The sequence below is a fragment of the Eucalyptus grandis genome, chromosome 6, assembly GCF_016545825.1.
Source record: "Eucalyptus grandis isolate ANBG69807.140 chromosome 6, ASM1654582v1, whole genome shotgun sequence".
Classification (NCBI taxonomy): Eukaryota; Viridiplantae; Streptophyta; class Magnoliopsida; order Myrtales; family Myrtaceae; genus Eucalyptus; species Eucalyptus grandis.
The window spans coordinates 4,559,871-4,579,353 of NC_052617.1; the positions used below are offsets into that span (position 1 = coordinate 4,559,871).

At 40.4% G+C, this 19,483-nt stretch overlaps 1 protein-coding gene across 1 annotated transcript; it reads left to right on the forward strand.

Moving 5' to 3' along the window:
* The first annotated feature begins 15,527 nt into the window (after positions 1-15,527).
* Positions 15,528-19,246, forward strand: LOC104448015 (transcription factor bHLH145). Its single transcript, XM_010061782.3, has 4 exons — positions 15,528-15,695; positions 16,324-16,939; positions 17,101-17,257; positions 17,336-19,246. The coding sequence occupies exon 4, from the start codon at positions 17,407-17,409 to the stop codon at positions 18,403-18,405; it is 999 nt and encodes a 332-aa protein (XP_010060084.1). The 5' UTR covers positions 15,528-15,695; positions 16,324-16,939; positions 17,101-17,257; positions 17,336-17,406; the 3' UTR covers positions 18,406-19,246.
* The last annotated feature ends 237 nt before the right edge of the window (positions 19,247-19,483 follow it).

Consider the following 19,483-nt stretch of genomic DNA (forward strand, 5'->3'; position numbering starts at 1 on the left):
ACGGGAGGACCGGAGGAGGCACGTCCTTATTATTCCATCCCCCACGCAATTTGCTTTTTTTCTTTTATTCCCTTTTTTTTTTCGGTTTCTTTTTCTTTTGTAGCTTCTTTTTAATTATTTTAATTTTGTTATGGCTAATAAAGCTGCTTTTTGCTGTTAATCTAATCCCATCTAATCTCCCGCTAAATGCGAACGAAGTCGCCAACGTGGTTGACGTGAGTGGCGTGGAGCGGGTCCCACTCGTGCCCCCCCTTCATGCCTTCTGTCTTCCTCCTCACCGTGGTCTCCAGGAAGAATTTCTTCTTTTTATATTCGTTTTGTGCGACTAATTTCAAGTTAAATATTCCATTAAATAAGGATTATACAAATCTTCAGTTTTTATTCAAAAGTAAAGATTTCATTCACGATACTCCCGTGATGAGTACACTACACTATTGTCCCACTAGAATAGATCTCAATAATGAAGTATATTTATGAAGATTACTATTTTCCTATGAGCGAATATTGTGAGAGATAAGAGTAGATATTATTTGATATTTCATTAAATTCTAGAATAAGTAATTTCCTTTCCTATACATATTGTCCAAATATAAATACCATTCTTTAATAACTTGTCAAGTAAAACCAGTTCAAGAAATGTATACCATTTGTCGTTTCTCTCTCATTTTCCCTTGAAGATCCTTGAATGATTACACTCGTTGTCAAGGCATAATGTATCATTGACCGATCAACGGACCTTATATCATCATCTATGAAGAACACACTATAATTTAGGTTCACTCTCCTCAGTGTCATCACGATATGGAGACAGAAAAAAAAAGAGGATGAGCAGACTTTTAGACCTCGAATTAGATCAAGAGAGATATGACGAGCACGGAAACATATTTTCACAAATACCTAATGGAAATGGGCATGTTGTCCGATGTATCTCTTACACCCAACATCATCGCTAATTCTCATCATGACTTCAAATTGTCACATCTACTTCAATTACTAAAGTCGGTGGTTGTTATCATTTGTCATATTTAAATTAAAGCGTCCTATCTATTGTCTGTCGTTAAACTTAACTCGAGCCCAAAAAATGTAAAAATAATCAAATCATTGCATACCCCAGCAGCAGTACCAGGGAGGCAAGGGGGTCTCCATCAAGCCGAAGTTCAAAGCGAGCTACAGTGTCCTTTTTCAGCGCGACAAGCATCAAAGGGGGGACCGACCAGAAGGTACCGTTTTTTTGAATCCGGGTGTGCTCGTCACATGGGGGTTGGCATTACTACCCGAAAACCCTAGTTTAATCAAATTTTCTTTGGTCTTAACTTCCGGAGGAAGGACTTGCCCAATTCCACGGATTTCCACGTTGACTCCAGCTCAAGGACAGATCACGACCCTCGATACCATCATTTCAAAAAAGCTTCACGGGAATGACACTTACGGCTAAAAAACACTGGTGATAAAGAAAGGGAAAGAGAGGGCATTGGTTCGGCCGGTCCTGTGTGCTCTCTTTGGCGCTTTCTTTGTGACGAAGAAAATGTTCCCGATTTGGGCCCCCGGGGGGCCACCGATCGATCGAACATTTTGCTTCTCCATCGCCAGCTGACCCCTTTTCTGTTTTGTTTAGCATTTGCAATTCAAAAGCTGCCGAGAAGGATCGGCATTTGTGATGGAAACGCTGAGAATACGAATCCGGGTATATTTTTTGGCACTTCGGTTGCCGAATTGGAAAACATGAAACGAAAATAGGTGGATCGCTATGTTTGATCGGGAGTGGTCGAGATGTGGGTGAGCGGTTAAAGGAAATTCGAAAGCCCCACCTCAAGAATGAAAAGTATGAAGAGTCAAATCAGGTAGGTAGGAAATTTGCTTCTGTAACTTCAAATTTCATTGTACATTATAGGCATACGAGATGGTTATTTACCTCAATAATCACTAAGGATGAGCATCGGTCCAATTCCAAGTGACATTGGTCCAGTTCCTAGTCTGGTACAAATTGGACTGATATTTTTCTTTTTTTACAATTCCCAAAAAATGATTGGGGACAGAAGATTCAAAATCTAGCAAAAGCAATGTTCGTTTAGATATCCAGGGACTTATAGAAAATGAACTCGAGACCCATACTTGCACACCTAATTCCCTCTTCATGTTATGTTTCAACTATTGTTTTACTGAGGTTTACTTCCAAACAAGCGTGAAACGTGATATGATTACATAGGCAAGACAACCCCCTCCGAGAATGACAACTTGCTAAGGGCGAGAACACACTTGCATGCGGCCCTGCAGAAAATACAAGGGAAAATAAAAGATTTATTGGAACCACCTAAGAACCGGTTCCCGGTTCCGCAACGGGTCCAGTTCTAGGGCGGCTCGTCTCACCCTAGAACCTATCACCGTAGTAGTTACCCAGAAAAATAGCATGTATCGAGGCCCGTCCTTTAGTCACCAGGCTTCAGCTCAGTGGTCTCTCTTAGATCTGAGGGCTGAAGAGACGAGATTCAACTTGGATTCTTGGGCTAAAGCGACAGCCCATGAGCACCTGCCGAGGCCTATCGTCTCATTCTTGGCCCAAATTGAGGCCAGGCACTGGGGCCGGGCACAATTCGTGCGGTCACTGGGCCAGGCCCAAATGAATTCCAATTCCAATTCCCTTCGATTTCGTTTGCTGCCAATCACGGGAATAGGTCACCGACTTTGTTTATTGGAATAAATCACATAAAGTTACAACGTAATGGTGTCGAAGGGGTTGAATGCAGCTTTAGTTTTATAAGTTTCGTGCTTGGTCCGACGCTCCATTTGCAAGTCCAAGGTCATAAGTTCGATTCTCGACCTACCCTTGGTCTTAGGATATTTTGGTCAATCTGCGAAGAGCCAGCCTAGCCTTACGTGTATCGCTAGCCTCGAGTTTCGTTGCTCACGCCTCGTGACATCGTGGTGACGGGCTCATCAGCCAACATTGATTTGGTCCAACATGTTGAATGGGGCGTGAAGCCGTGAGCCCTCGCAAGCATCATCCAGTATGAAACCAATGCGTAAATATCTTATCCGTTTACCAGTCATGCAAAAGCGTATACCTAAATTAGCGGATCCGGGGGGGACGAACATGACTTAATTGGAACTCTACGCGTGCAAGGTCAATAGTCCCTCCAACGAAAAGTCGAAAGGCCAAATCACCCGTCGTTCGACTCGATGATGTCCGCTAGGCCCCATCGTTTCGTAGTAAGCAAATTCGTGCACGGTGCGTATGAGCTCATTTCGTCTCCACCATCATATCTCGCCGCGTGGAAATCCCGCACGGGGCCCGCGCCACGCAAAGATCTATCCCAACGAAACGAGCCTCCATGCGGGCCGGCCGTGCATCGAAAGAAAATTCCGGCGGTTTGGTCACGCTGTTGCTTCCTCACGTGCGATTAAGCCGGAATCGTGATCATCGCTTTCAGCCGCTCTTTTAGACCGTCGAAGAGACCACACCCCCCCAGCTGTTCTCCAGCGTTCCGAGCTCTTATTAAACTCGACAGCTCCCGCGACCGATTACTTTAAACGACCGGTTTTCAACTCCGACCACAGTTAGCAGAATCCTCGTCGCTCGCACGCGAAGCGCCCGCGATGTCGTGTCGCCTAGTTAACAATCTACTTAGCGAAAGCTCCATCCTGTTTCCCATCGATGGAGCTGGACACCGTCAGAGGATCTCACGCACGGCGACAAAAGAGCAAGCACGAGAATTGACCTGCGGGAGAAACTAGGTCAATTAAAAAAATAAAAGATTAATACTATCAAAAAAATCTTAAATCGATATACAAATTTATTTAAAATAATCTTTTTATTATAAAAAATTTCAAGACTAATACACCTATGAAACTAATTTTTTTATCATAAAAACTCAAAATTGGTATATTTGTAATAAATTTACCCGGAATTAATATTTTTTACCAAAAAAACCTAAAATTGATATATCCATAATAAATTTATCAAAAATTCAAAATCGATACACTTGTGATAAATTTACCTGTTAAATTTTATCGTCAAATTGTTGAATTGAATACATTGACGGATGTACCAGTTCGGTTTTACCAAAATTTGTGGTTTTTTCTTTTCTTGTAGTATTGATCCATTAATGATACTAATTTATCACAAACGCACCGGTTATGAGTGTGTAAAAGAGCCGAAAACTGCATGAACCAGTCGGAACCGTTCCCAAAGGAGCCGGTGCAATTCTCGAAGCTGATTCAATTCTCAATTCTAATTTATTAGAACTAGTGAGTATCAGTATGGTTCCTAGTTCCTGGTATAAAACCGCTCACTCATTCACCCAGATTGAATAGGTAATATATGAATATATATTTAACTTTTGAGAAAAAATTTCTACCAAAAAATAATTTTAAAAAAATGAAAACCCTAAAACTCATAATTTGGAGCTTAACACCCACCGAATGTTCGTCTCATTTCACCCTCACATCATCCAAGTCCTCTCTCCATCTCTTACCGAGGCCTTCACTTTCAAGCTTAACACTCAACGACTCATGACTTCGACTCTCGACTTTTAATACGAGTTTAATCTTTTTACTAGTATCGCAATTAAAACTACTATGGAAGTTTTTTGTTTATTGGTTTACTTTGACTTGCTAGAAAATGTTGTACTAAATGCGAGGAGCTTGGTGGGATCAGTTCCATCCACCCAACTAGATCGTAGGTGGATCTATGGAACTAATGGATGATTCCCGATTTTAATTTTTCAAAACCGCTTCGTAGTGGACGGTTCTTAGTTCTAGGGTGGGAATCGTCTAACTGGACCATACTCACTCCCCTACTAGTTTGAAGGTTTTTAGTGGAGTTTAGAGTAATTTTATTGTATCTACATTAGTTTGGGACTTAAGTAAATTCGAAATTTTTCATGATATTAATTAGGAATAAAAGGATAAACATCGGGCGCGTGCGGATGCACTCGCTTTTGCAGCAGGTGAGTACGGCTATGGACAAAAGGCTACACGGGTTGATTTTCGCCCTCTCTCTCTCTCTCTCTCTCTGCCTGTCTCGCGTGCTACGATAAACAATGGTTTGACCGAGCAAGAGAGTGTGTTTTCATCCACCCCACCCGGACTGATCTGGTTCAGGCTCTGAGCGAAGATTCGGGGCGTGGGCGGTGTGGATGCACGAGCCGGAGCGTGCGCCCCCGTGCATGCGGGGACGCTGGCGATGTGATGTGATGCTCTCCCCTCCGCCTCGAAATCAGAAAAAAAATCTCCATTAGTCCAGCACCTATTTCCAAGAGATTTTCTAAAGATGGTGCTAGATGATCGCACCACCTCCCCGACCTCGGAAAAAAAAATCTCCATCAGTCCTCCCCCGTCGGGCCATCGTTAAGAATAAAACCTACCCACGCCTAGTTTCTAGAGCATGGGAATTGGGTACGTTAGATTCTGTTTCGGTCATTCAGGAAAAAAGAATCACGTCATGTTTGGTAGGAAATTTGGCCACCGCCTTCTGAATTCCCACCATTAATTATCTTGTTTAGAAAATTTACATTAGGACCTACTCATGCAAGCCCAGTGTGAATGTATCATTATAGTACGTGTATTTTAAGTAGTGTCCAAGGGACACCTGTTCAACGATTATGTCTTCGTGATAGGCATGACTGAATGCCGTCTTAAAAAATTTATTCTAAATAAAGCATACTTGACGATTGTTAACACAATTAACAATCCGTATTTTACGAAAGTCTTGTTAATAAGTGCCCTTAAGATACTAGTTAAGAGTGAATATAATACTTTTTCTTAAGATATCTTAAAGGTCGGTGAGTTATTATACATTTTAATAAGAGCTATTATATTATCCATTGTAAGTGAAATCTGAATTCCTCTGTTGAGGTGCTAATATGGAAACTCCGGCTATTTTTAAGATAATCACTGTAAAATTAAGACAAAAAATAAATTTGGACTTTGCCATTGAAAATTTAAATTTATGTATTTGCAAATATGATAGATCTGGATAAATTAGATGGCATTATTCTCTACTCTACAGATTTTATTTATCACAAAGGCAAGGTAATGAGTCTACATCTTTGCAAGTTTGCTATATTTTTGTGCATAAAATGAATTATTATGGTGTTTTGAATGAATTTTTTAAAAATAGAAAAGACAGATGACATCCTATTTTTTTTTCCAAGAACCTACCCATGCCTAGTTTCTAGAAAATGGGGATTGGGAAATTTAGATTTTGTTTTGATAATTTAGGGGAAAAAAAGGTCATGTTTGGTAGGAAATTTGGCCATGGCCTTCTGAATTCCCGCAATTAATTATCTCGTTTTGAAAATTTACGTCAGGACCTACTTATACAAGCGCAGCGTGAATGTATCATTATCGTACGTGTACTTTAAGGAGTGTTCGAGGGACACTTATTCAACAATTATGTCTTCGTGATAGGCATGATTGAATGCCATCTTGAAAAAATTATTCTAAATAAAGCATGCTCGACAGTTGTTAACATGACCCGTATTTTACGAAAGTCTTGCTAATAAGTACCCTTAAGATACTAGCTAAGAATGAAGATAATACTAGTTGGTGATTTATACATTTTAATAAGAGCTATTACATCATCCATTATCGGTGGAATATGAATTCCGTCGTTGCGGTATTGATATGGAAACTTCGGTTGTTTTTAAGATAATCACTGTAAAATTAAGACAAAAAATAAATTTGGACTTCGCCATTTAAAATTTAAATTTATGTATATGCAAAAATGATAGATCTGGAAAAATTAGATGGCATTATTCTCTACTCTACAGATTTTATTTATCACGAAGACAAGGTGATGAGTCTACATCTTTGCAATTTTGCTATATTTATCGTGCATTAAATGAATTATTATGGTAATCTGAATGAATTTTTTATAAATAGAAAAGATGGATGACGTTCTAATTTGTTTTTTTTTCAAGAACCTACCCATGCCCAGTTTATAGAAAACGGGAATTGGGAAAGTTAGATTTTGTTTTGATAATTCAGCAAAAAAAAAAGGGTAATGTTTGGTTGGAAATTTGGCCATCGCCTTCTAAATTCCCACAATTAATTATCTTGTTTAAAAAATTATATTAGGACGTACGAGTACATGCGCAGCGTGAATGTATCATTATCGTATTTATACTTCAAGGAGTGTCCGAGGGACACTTGTTCAACGATTAATGGATGAAATTTTATAATTTCTAAAGTACAGACTGTTTTCATGATATGCATGATCGAATGCCGCCTTGAAAAAATTATTCTCAACAAAGCATGCTTGACGATTGTTAACATCATCCATATTTTATAGAAGTCTTATCAACAAGTATAGTAAAAGTGAAAATAGTACTTTTTAACACGGTGAGTTATGTATTATAATAAGAGTCATTATATCATCCACCACCCGTGGAATCCGAATTCCATCATTAAGTTATTGATATAGAAACTCGCCCGTGGAATCTGAATTCCATCATCAAGTTACTAATATGGAAACTTTGGTTGTTTCCAAATATAACCACTAAAAAGTTAGGATAAAAAATAGAAAAACTAAAAATGTTAACTTCCAACTATTTCTCCAAATCTATTTCGAAATAGAAATTTGTTCAAAAAATAAAAAAATGAAATCGCGTTACCAAACGGTTTCGGTTCCAAACCTATTCCGGGAAACAGAAAAATAGAGAAACAGAGAAACATAAATTTTGTCATGCGTGCCCTTAAGTTTTACGTTTATGCAAATATGATAGCTCTGGATAAATTAGATGGCATTATTGGTCTACTCTACAAATTTTATTGATCACGAAGACAAGGTGATGAGTCTACATCTTTGCAATTTTGCTATATTTATCGTGCATTAAATGGATTATTATGGTAATTTGAATGAATTTTTTATAAATAGAAAAGATGGATGACGTTCTAATTTGTTTTTTTTTTCAAGAACCTACCCATGCCTAGTTTATAGAAAACGGGAATTTGGAGAGTTAGATTTTGTTTTGATAATTCAGCAAAAAAAAAAAAAAAAAAAGGTAATGTTTGGTTGGAAATTTGGCCATCGCCTTCTAATTTCCCGCAATTAATTATCTTGTTTAAAAAATTATATTAGGACGTACGAGTACATGCGCGGCGTGAATGTATCATTATTGTATTTATACTTTAAGGAGTGTCCGAGGGACACTTGTTCAACGATTAATCGATGAAATTTTATAATTTCTAAAGTACAGACTGTTTTCATGATATGTATGATCGAATTCCGCCTTGAAAAAATTATTCTAAACAAAGCATGCTTGACGATTGTTAACATCATCCATATTTTATAGAAGTCTTATCAACAAGTATAGTAAAAGTGAAAATAGTACTTTCTTAACACGGTGAGTTATGTATTATAATAAGAGTCATTGTATCATCTACCGCCCGTGGAATCCGAATTCCATTATCAAGTTATTGATATAGAAACTCGCCTGTGGAATCCGAATTCCATCATCAAGTTACTGATATGGAAACTTCGGTTGTTTTCAAATATAGCCACTAAAAAATTAGGATAAAAAATAAATTTGGACTTTCCTACCAAAAAATTAAATTTATTTATACACAAATATGACAGCTCTAGATGAATTAGAGGGATATGAATTAGAGGGCATTATCCCTCTAATCTACAGACGACAAGGTGATGAGTGTACATCTTCGTGACCAATGAGATTATCAGCTAAAATTTAGTTTTTGTCATATTTTTCGTAATATAAATAGAATATTATGGTGTTTCGAATAAAATTTGTATAAATAGAAAGGACGGATGACGTCCTAATTTTTTTTTTTTTTTTCCCTTTTGGAAAAAGTAAGGTTTCCATTGTCGACTCGCTTTTCTCGCTCGTCGTTTCGCGTTTCCCGTTGGGCGTGGGGGCGTTTTACGGTAATGCTGACGTAAGCCGTTGCCCCCATTGACCCGAAAACGACATGCGAGAGGTGGAAAGGAGGGAGGCACGCGCATCGCGTTTTTGGGGGAAAAGAATAAAACGCTGCGTCGTCGTCTCCGTATTTTTATTTATTAACCTTTTTTTTGGTAATGTTTTTTTTTTTTTTTTTCAAACTTTGCTAGAAATAAAATTTCTATACTGTCGAACGCGTCAAACCTGGGAACCGCGTGGGCCTTTTATTCCCTCTTCCTGGATATTCGGTGGTCACCATCATCCGATTTTTTTTTTTTTTGCTCCTTTTCAAAATCCATAAGCTGAACTATAAATATATATATAAAAAATAATTTACTTCATTTTTAAAAAATTAATATCATGAAAAAATTTCAGATGATTTGTGATAAAATTACTCTCAACAAAAAAAAATCACAAACTAATATGTAAATGACAAACGGAGAGTAAATCTTAAATCAATATATTCACAATTGTCACGTGTTATCAAATTTAGTAATTTAATGATAAAATTTAATTAAAATCAACTGGGAGTAAAATTTTCGTAAATTTACTAGTTTAGAGTTTTTTATAGTCAAAAAAATAATTTGAGATAAATTTATCATAGATATACCAGGTTAGGGATTTTACGTGATATTAACCTTTTATTTTTTTGTTGTAATAAGTATCGTGGTTTATTTATTCTTCCAAAAATCTTGAAATCAAGTTGAATGAGAAACCCTTTAAATTTCTCGCGGCCCTTCCTTAAATTGAAACCATGGCAAATATATGAATTGGATATAAACGTCGGAACCATGCCCACGCTCATGGATCAACCCAGTGACGGTCATCTGGAGCAGTGGCCACTGCACATGGATTTGATCATTCATTGAACCAAATATGTCATTGGTAGATGTCATGCCGATTGAAAGGCTCCAATCTGAAAGTATTATTAGGTGCAACGCGGGGAAGAAAAGGAAGGATTTGCGAAATCAATAGCTCATGGTATTTCGTGTTTGACTAAATGAGATTTGTTCTCACGCGCTAGGATTTCCAACTCGATTGAAATTTAAGGCTAAGTCAAAAAAGAATGGACCCCGGCCACGACCTTAACATATCATGGGTGGATGCTAAAGCCATGTCAAAAACCAGCACTTACGTAGTTGCTTTCTAAGTGGAAATCAAGGTGCCTACTTTTATGAATCGATTTGCCTGTCGTCTGTTCACTATTGCCAAATTAATGGAATCTCAATGCTTCCATCCCATGATGACATCGTTAATGTGGTCGCTAGATTGAATCGAATCTGTCAACCCCATGTAATAACTCTGCCGTTGAAGAAATCACCCTTTTGCACTATCTCGAAGTTGAATTTTGAAGGAACACAGAGATACAAGATTGAAGTCTCGCCATGCCAATGATGCGGAATACCCTTTTTTTGGTTGGTGTCTCCTTAGACATCTTGTCGGCAAAATAAAATATCTGAAGTTGGTAATTCAAAGCGATAACAATCAAATTATAAAACGAAACACTGTGACGACACTAGGGATGTGCACGGCTCGCTTGTCCATCGCCTCAAGCAAAGCTTTGGCAAAAGCTTATCTCCCTCCCGTCATGCCACGGATCCTTTTGGTCATGGAAACAACCGAGCACAAGCCGATCCCACGTGTTTGATGATGAAACCTCCATGCGCCGCTCGTCGCCGTCACGACCCAACCCATCTCGAATATCTCCGATCTTTTCTATTCGCCTCCTCTCGAGGTACTGAACTCGTATTAAATGTCCACCCCCACCTCAAGCACCCATTAGAAAAATCATTAGGGTTGAAGAACGAGCAGGAATGGCGGATGAAAAGTCCAAGGAAGTGGGTGATGCTCATTAGAATATCAAGAGAAAAGCAAGGTGGCGATGAGGCATGGATTGCGATTCCATGCTCTCCGGTTCCTCATTTGCGCATCCATTCGGGAGGCGTGTGAGGGTTTTTTGAGTGGGGGAGTGGAGAAGGTATTCTTTCGCTTTCCAAGCGTGGGTTGTATTTGTTGGAGAATCCACAACCAAATTGGCTCCTCCACCAAACCCTTTCCCCCCTCGTTTTTCTAATTGCCAATCGAAGGCTTTTTAGCCCCACCAAACCCTAGCTTAAGCAAAGAAAAAGGAGGTCTCTTTCCCATTCCCTTAATCATAGACTTTTCCTTTTCCCCTCCTTTGTTTATTCTAAGACAGTTTTTAGTGGCAGAAAACAAGGGAAGGAAAAAGAAAGTTAAAAACCAGGTTCATCTGTGCGGTGGCCATACTGTCCAAAGGCATGCCTGGCCTTTTCCTTTGAATCTTCTGAAGTCGCTGGATAATTCCTTGTCTTGGTGCGTCAAGAGGCAAACTACTTTATGGCGTTTTCACGCTTTTGCTGGAACTTTATTATCACGCTTGTAGCCGTATGTATGTGCACATATATATATATATGTGTGTGTGTGTGTAATTGGCAATACTTAGAAGTCGCATGTTAATTGCCCATCTCGCATGAAATCAAAATGCAGAAAGTCGAGTCTCTTTAGAAGCAAAACTGGAAACGGTCCAGAGTCCTATTTAGGAATAGGAAATCGACAATGTTCCTAGAGAAAAAAAAAGGTGTAGTGAGCATCTCTATGCTTATATGGATGAGGATTCACCACTTATATGAGTTAAAAGATTAAAATTCTGTTAACTCGAGAGAAAAAATCACATGACCAACCAAGGCCCCCATTCTTTTTATAGGAAAGTAACAATGTTCTTAGAGAAAAAAATAATAATAATGTATAGTGAGCATCTTTATGCTTTAGGTCATTCATCACATGACCGCTTTTTCTACAAATATATGGATGATGATTTACTGCTTATATGAGTTAAAAAGATTAAGATTCTCTTACTTTAAGAGAAAAAATCACATCAACAACCAAAACCCCAATTCCATTTTCTCCCTCTCTCTACTAGCTCCCTCAGTGCACAGCGCCACTGCCTTCCATGGACCACCGTCGAACGTCTTGCGCAACCCGAGGCGTTCGGCGGCCACCATCGATGCCAAACACCCACTCACGTCGCTTGGCTGCCAAGGAGAGAGGGAGAGAAGCCAGGAGGAGGTGCTGACCAATACTCTCACGACACTTCTTAACAAAAATCCCTTCAATATATACATCTATGTAAGTATGTATGTATGTCAAACTACAAACACTATTCTGGCGACAGACATTGGTGTATAAACAGTGGGTTTTCTTTAGATGCATCGTCTTCTCGATGTATGTGATGATTAAAGCTAAGCACCGAGGAGGAATCCTTTCACTTTACATCTCACCCCAAAATTAAATATAAATCCATACGCCCCCAGGGTGCTGTATTGCTACCAAAAGAGAGGACCCGTTTGGATTAACAAGGCGGAGGGATGTGCAAAAAGCGATTGCCTCAGGGATTTCGTTGTTCCCTCCTCTCCAAACAAGAGGCACGACAGATAAAGCCGACGGCACCACGCCGATCCCTTATATCATACGCAGGAGCAGGAGAGATGGAATATACAATTAGGGGGCCGTGGATCTGCCCACCTGTGGAGAAGATTTTTTACAGGAGTTGGAATCATGGCCTCCCCTGTCGATAATCATTTTACTTAGGTTGAACAACTTTTCCTTTTTTGGGGTTTTTCACATACTTCGGGGCTAAACTCTTGTTACCTCGGGGCTCCTTTGTGCAGTACCACTTCTGTACTGTGCCTATCTTTTTTTTATTAAGAAACATGTCTTATCCAGTACCATTAGCTCGTAATGTTAAACCTTAGCTCCTTCTTCTTTTGATGTCCAAAGAAAAAAGGCAGACTTAATCAGCTTCTTGTCCATGACGTTGTCAAAAAAATTTAAAAATTGTTTCATTGTTCAGTAAAAAATTGCCTCGAAAGTTCTTGTCTGCATGACCAAATTTTAGGATTCGTTTGTGTTATTCCAGATATAAAGAGTCTTCTCTTGCTTTTTTCCCAAAATTTGAAATCCGATCCAAATTTTAAAAATAATTAAGAAGAAACTATAGATAAATCTATGGGTTGGCATGTACATGGTGTGAAAGTTCCGAGCATTGCGGGTAAGAGAAGTAGAGAAGGTAAAAGTTTTATTAGGTCTCGCACACTTGATTAACCATTTTCCTGTCGAGACATTCCCCGCCCAACAGCCCCCTCAAAAAGGGCAAAGGGGCAACTTCCTAACTTAGCTCAAAAGGGAGAACAAAAAAAATGGGGGTTTCTTAGTGCTAGTGTCGACGCGATGATTAACCATGATAACGGGAGTCAAAGTTCGAGCCCAATACATGAAGCGAACAAAAACATCCTCCGTGGACATCATCCCACGAGCGACGAAAGACGAACGTGTACATCTCACCCCCAAGCCTTGGAAAGAGAGAAAGAAAAAAAAGAGGAAAGAAAAGGAATGTGCGCATCGTGCGACCCTCTCGCACGAAACGAGGAGTGGCGAAATCATTGGCCGAGCGCATGTGTAAGAGAGGAAAATGAAGAGAGAGAGAGAGAGAGGGGGCGAGGGGATCATCATCGAGTGCAAAAGCCAAAGAGGGATGGTTCGAGGAGGAGGAAGAAAAGGGCCCCTCCCCCTTCCCTTCCCTCGCCTGCTTTTGATCTTTTCCGGTCCGTGGTTTGAACGGTCAAGTGCCAAATAATTGGTCTTCGTGTATCGACATAGGATACCGCCCCTTTCCATCCATCATCGATACTCTTCCTTCCCCCTCCCCACTTTTTAATCTTTTTCCCTTTCCCCTCCAGAGTTGCTTTCGCTGCATGTTGACGGTGGTTGCGTCTCCGTTTTCTTATTCATTAGTTTTTCCCCCCCAACTTGCGAAATTTAAGCTGATGTGATGGGCAACCGAACCCCGCAGACCCGGTCCGATTGATGAACGTGTTCGATAAGCATGAGCGGGATGTGGACACTGCGGCGATGGCATATGCGATTGGTCTGATCGTCGATGACCCCGCGTAGAATGACGCGATGGCGTTTTTGATAAGGAGGCGACGCGAGCCTGTGCAGTACCGGCACGTCGAGTTGTACTACGTCGGAAGACACGATTTTGTACTGAGGAATGCCGGATGGATGAATCTAGATGGGAAAGGATCCAAGGACACCCCCCCCCTCTTTTTTTTCTTTTTTTCGAGGAGTAGATAATTGCTATAAACGCATTTGGCAACGATTATGTTTCATGAACAATTTTTGATTTTTTCTAACTTTATTCTCGAAAATGATTTTTGAACAAAAGAACACATCGGTAACTCCACAAAATTTATATTCCTGAGATAGAAAAGATAGAAATGTGTTTGGTAGAATTCTTGAATTTTTTATATTTTCATTAGATTTCCTTATTTTTCTTTTTCTTTTTCTTTTCTCCTTCTTTCTTCTTTGTTGCCTGTTGTTGGCCACCGCCGGCTAGGTGAGGTTCAACGAGCTCACCTGACCATTATGAGCCTTGACCTCACTTAGGTAGTGCGGGGTTGGCCTCGTCTTGGCAAGGCCGAGCCTCGTGCTAACTAAGGAGGTCGAGCCTTACCATGGCTACGCGAGGTGGCTTGGTGAGCTCGATCTCGCCAAATTTAGGTGCCTAGCCATGACAAGGCTCGGTGTCGTTGGCAACCGACCAAAAGGAGGAAGAAGAGAAAAGAAAATAATATTTTTTGAATTGTTTTTGGGAATAAGAAATTTTTTTTTACTTCTTGATTTTGTTTCAAATTTATTTTCGATAATAAAAAATTTACCAAATAGATTTTTATTCTTTTTTTTCCCTAAACAAAAGAATAGAATCAATTGTTTTCGGGAATGAAAACAAAGATGCCTTTACTTGAGATGGCATATTCTTTTAATATTTTACTTTAACTCTTAACTCATGTTAATACTTTTGCTCTACTTTTTGCTATTCGAATCTCATACTTAAAATTAAATGTCCCTACCCCCAACTTCTTTTAAAGAGGTGGATAATCGAATTGTTTACCTTTTCCTTTCCATGCGAAAAGGGTGGCCATTGAGACAATAGCAAGTGATTATTACGGTAGTTGAATTATTAGTGGCTAACACTAATTTCATCTAAAGTGATTTATGGGGCCAAGTTATTGAACATGCCTCATTGACACAGTAGAGCTTGGCATTTGAGAATGCCTTGTTCCAGCACGCGATCATCATCTCTCTCCACATTAACCTCTTTATATCAAGATGGATTGGGCAGTGACACCACTGCCGTGGCCGGCATCCCAACGATTGACCTCGTCTTCTTGTTGCTAAATTGACGAATCCACGCTTTTCCTCCACTATACTTTTTCAAAAGATTAAACGAATTCGTCCCTGTCAATGATCAGCATTATTGAACAAAATCTATTCACACCGGGCTCTATATTAAACTGTTTGCCCCATTGAACTTCTAACTCTGACCCCGTGTTTCTTCACTTCCACTCTTCACAAGCGTAAACATCATTCTAAAATATAGGGTTAGCAAATAGTTTAAAAAAGAGTGCGACGTTATCCGGGGAATTTTCCATCTCGGAGCATCTGCCGGTCTACACGTTGGATCACCATGGCTCGATCCCAAAAACCGGGCCACCGGGGAGGGAGGGGCACCAGCGTCAACTCGCTCCTCCTATAAAATCTCTGCCTCCTCGTGTTCTCCAAGTTCCGATTTTGATTGTACTCTCTCTCTCTCTCTCTCTCTCTTTTTCTCTCTCCTCGTGAGATTTGCTCCTTGCTGCGAGCGTGCCAAGAGCTGGACTGATCTTTTGGCCGTTTCTTCTGCACAGCTTCGTCCTTCTCTCGTCGCCATTCTCTGTAAGTCTTTCGAGCATGCCGTTGCTCTCTAGTCTGTCTGTACCGCTGGGGGCTCTCTCTTGCGTTGCGTTGGCTTTTATGCTTGGCACTCGCAATCCCTCTTAAAGTCCCCCTTTTTTTTTTTCCATTCATGGGTTTTTTCTGTTTCACCGTGTTTTGATGTGAGCCTGAAAGTGGGAGATGGGTTCTTGCTTGTTCGGTGAATCGGTGGTGTTCTTGTTCTTTGTTGTTCTGCATTAGCTGATACTCTGTGAAAGCTCTCTTTCAAGTGTTTTCGCCGTTCTTTAAGCGAGGCTCAAACTGAAATCTCTCTTGACTTATTCTAAAGGTGAATCATTTCATCTGGGCTATCGGTTTTTCCTACTGTTCGTTCTTCCATTTTGCGTCCTGAATGTTCTGCATCTTTCGTTTTTTGTGTTGGGTTGGTGAAAGATTTTCGACCGCAAAAGAAAAAACTTTCGAGTTGTTGACAACCAAGTCCAAATCTTTGTCGGCTTCAACGTCTTACAAAGCTGTGTGGAATGGCCTAGTATTGTTCTTTTCTTGTTTACTTTTTTGTTTCGGCAGCGCCTGGATTTGCTTATGCAGTAAACAAGCTTCTCTAACACTTCATCGAATGACTTTACAGGGTCTTTGAATCAGTTCTTGGCGAGGACCAGTTGTGGTGATTTAAGCAGAAAGGAGAGAACAGCATGCGTTGTTGGTTGAGTCTCTCTGTTGATGTCTTCCGCGAAGTTATCTCTTTGAACCTATATTGCAGAGTCATTCTGTAATTTGGATTACAGACTTTGAGCTTCATTTCACTCTGTTTCCATAGAACCTTTATGTTATAATGGGATCCAATTTCTTTGTTGTCGTTCCCTGCTACGTCCGCCAAATTAGCTGAATATCCCGCTGTCCACTTGTTCCGATTCAGATTTCGCCAGAGAAGTTGGTCATAAACTTTCGTCTCTTTTGGTCATTTGAACTTGGGAATTTGTTTCTTGGGATTGTCAGTCTGTTATTTTCTGGTTCACTTTCCGGGTCTATAGCTGTTCATTCATTCTGGTTGTTGATCAATCCTTGTTGGAAGATTTATTTCCTCCATATTCTTGAGATCCGAGGGGTGGGAAAGTGTAGTTATGGTGTGCCAAGCAGCAAGCCAGACAAGATTTCGGGCAACGAAACATGAAAATGGGACTGCTGGGAGCTCAACAATAGTTGTTAGAATCATAGCATGCTTTCAACCTCTTCGTGATTGCCAGGTTGGTGAGAGTGTCCTTTCACAGTGTTGGATGCCTATGTGCTTTGGCGTTTTTGTCAACGTTTGAATGAGATCCTGGTTTTATTTTGTTACACCGTTGAATAGGGTAACGACAGCATTGTGACTAGATACTGATTGGGTTGCTTTCTTGGATATTTGCAGGCCGAATATTTCCGCCATTTGCTAAAACCTGTCACGTAGATTGTGATCTCGTTCCATACTTTTCAAGTTTAGCTGGAGTTTTTAGGTTCTTTCTACTTTGTTTTTGGAGGAAGCAGCAAGTGAAAAACAACTTCAATTGATATAAACCATTCTTTGGGTATGTTCTTTGTTTTCTCGAGCATTTCATGTTTTTATTTCCTCAGAATTGGTTTTCTAAATGTGTATTCGTCTTTAGGTGACTGGTCCAACTCGTTCTTTGGGTGGGAAAAGATCGTGGGGCCTGGTTTTCAGGGGCACCATCTCAACATGCAATTGCCTACTTTCGATCCATTATCTGCTCCATTTGCTATGGGGCATGGATATGTCCTTTCAACTTGTGCAGCCACAGGAGCGAAAATGGTCTCTAATGATGCTGGGTGTCCACTCTATGCACATAAAGAACTCCCTACTTCACGCGTTGGTCAACCTGATGAATCTCACAGTTGGTATTATTGGCTGCCACGCTTTAGGCAGGCTTTTATACCAGAGCTTAACAGTTCTGTTCTAAAGGACGGATCTCTTGTTGGTCCTTCAGTAGATTTTGATGGTGACAATAGGCCCTGGATGAGTACGGGATATGTCGAGAAGAAATTTGTTGTGTTCGATCAATCAGTGGACCACACTAGGATTTTCTATAGCTCAGGGATAAAAAGTCCAAACTATTGCCCAAATTCCTCGTGTGTCCCTCATAACATCAATGAAGAAGTTGTGAGAAGTAAAAGTGATGTTAATTTTCTGTCTGGACCAACCATCGCCAACTTTAAGGATGATCATGGGGGTGATGTGCAAAGCGAGATGCATGAAGACACGGAAGAATTGAATGCATTACTTTACTCTGATGACGATTTTGATGACTCTGATGAGGATGAAGTTGATAGCACTGGTCATTCTCCTAGCATAATGACTGTTCAGGAGAGGGAAGAATATTTTGGAGAAAGCACGGAGGTTGTTGCCAGCTCTGCATGGCCAACAAAGAAGCGCAAGCTTGTGGATGCCCTGAGTTCTTCCACTCAAAACCAAGATGATGGGAATGAAATTGAGGCAGATTCTAATGCCGGTGATAGGAGCAGTTTTTCAGGTGAAGTCAGCTCCACATGTTGCAACAAAAAGTCGTGCAGGGACAGAATTTGCGAGACCATAAGCCTTTTGGAGAAAGTACTTCCTGGCACAAAAGGGAAGGATGCAACTGTTGTACTCGATGAAGCTATCCATTATTTCAATTCTCTGAAGGATGAAGCCAAAGCCTTGGGATTTTCTACGATGTGACTTGGAGGAGGTTAAATTTGCCAATGCTCCTTTTCACTATTGCTCTGCGAGACATTACTTTGGCGAGAAAGCACAAGGAGTAAGTTGACTACGTAGCTGTTGAATTTTTCCAGCTAACAGATCGAGCATTTGCACTTGGAAGTGGTAGTGAAGTTGGATGGCTGCATGAACAAATTCTTGGTTCTATCTTCCTTTTTGGTAACGGTTGGTATAAATAGTCGGAAAGAGATTTGGCTTGTGGTCTTCCTCTTCTAAAGTCCTGTGACCATTGGCAAATAATGTTGCCCTATACTTCGTGCTGATGGACCATGTACAGATTCTTGATACAATGCCATTACTGATGGGGGTGGCCGGCTCGTGTTTGCCTGTCCCCCGCCTCTTTACTGTGGTTGCTCGGGCTTTTCGTAGGATCAAGGCGGGAGCCAACTCATGCTTGCCTCATCCCCTGGTCTCTTCACTGCCATCGCTCATGCTTTGTGTAGAGACGAGGTCTGCCTGGACCATGTTATCTTTTGGTCAAGTGTCGTTCACCATACTCTGATCCCTTTTCATCCGGGATGCCGATGAGTTTTGATTATTTGATATTTTGTCAGTCTAGCCGAATGTCGGGGACACTGGCTGCTGCTAGAAACCTGCAAGCGTTTTGCTGCATTCGGGTTTTAAGTGTGCTTTGTATTAGCATTCAATTGGTTTGTACATGGTGCTATGGTGGTAGGTCAGATTAGTAAACTAGTGAAGTCGAATGTGAGATTCAATGTCGCTGTGCGATCGGGCACTTGCTGCTCGAGACCGATATATGACATTTCCTCTGGTTCCATCGATATGGATTTATGTTGGGAAAGTTTCATGTAGGCGATCTAAGTTGGGGTTAGGGAAATTCGCAGCTAAATCATTCCTTTCATGCTTCTGTCTCTTGGGGGTCGTTTGATATTTATGATGCTTCTGTGATTGCGATCTCTGTCTCATGAGACAGAGAGCGCGCATCGCGATTGGAATTGCCGTCTTTCTACTCGACGCTCCAGCGTAATTTACACGTACTTTAATGCGACATTTGAGAGTTATCTTTACCAATGAAAGT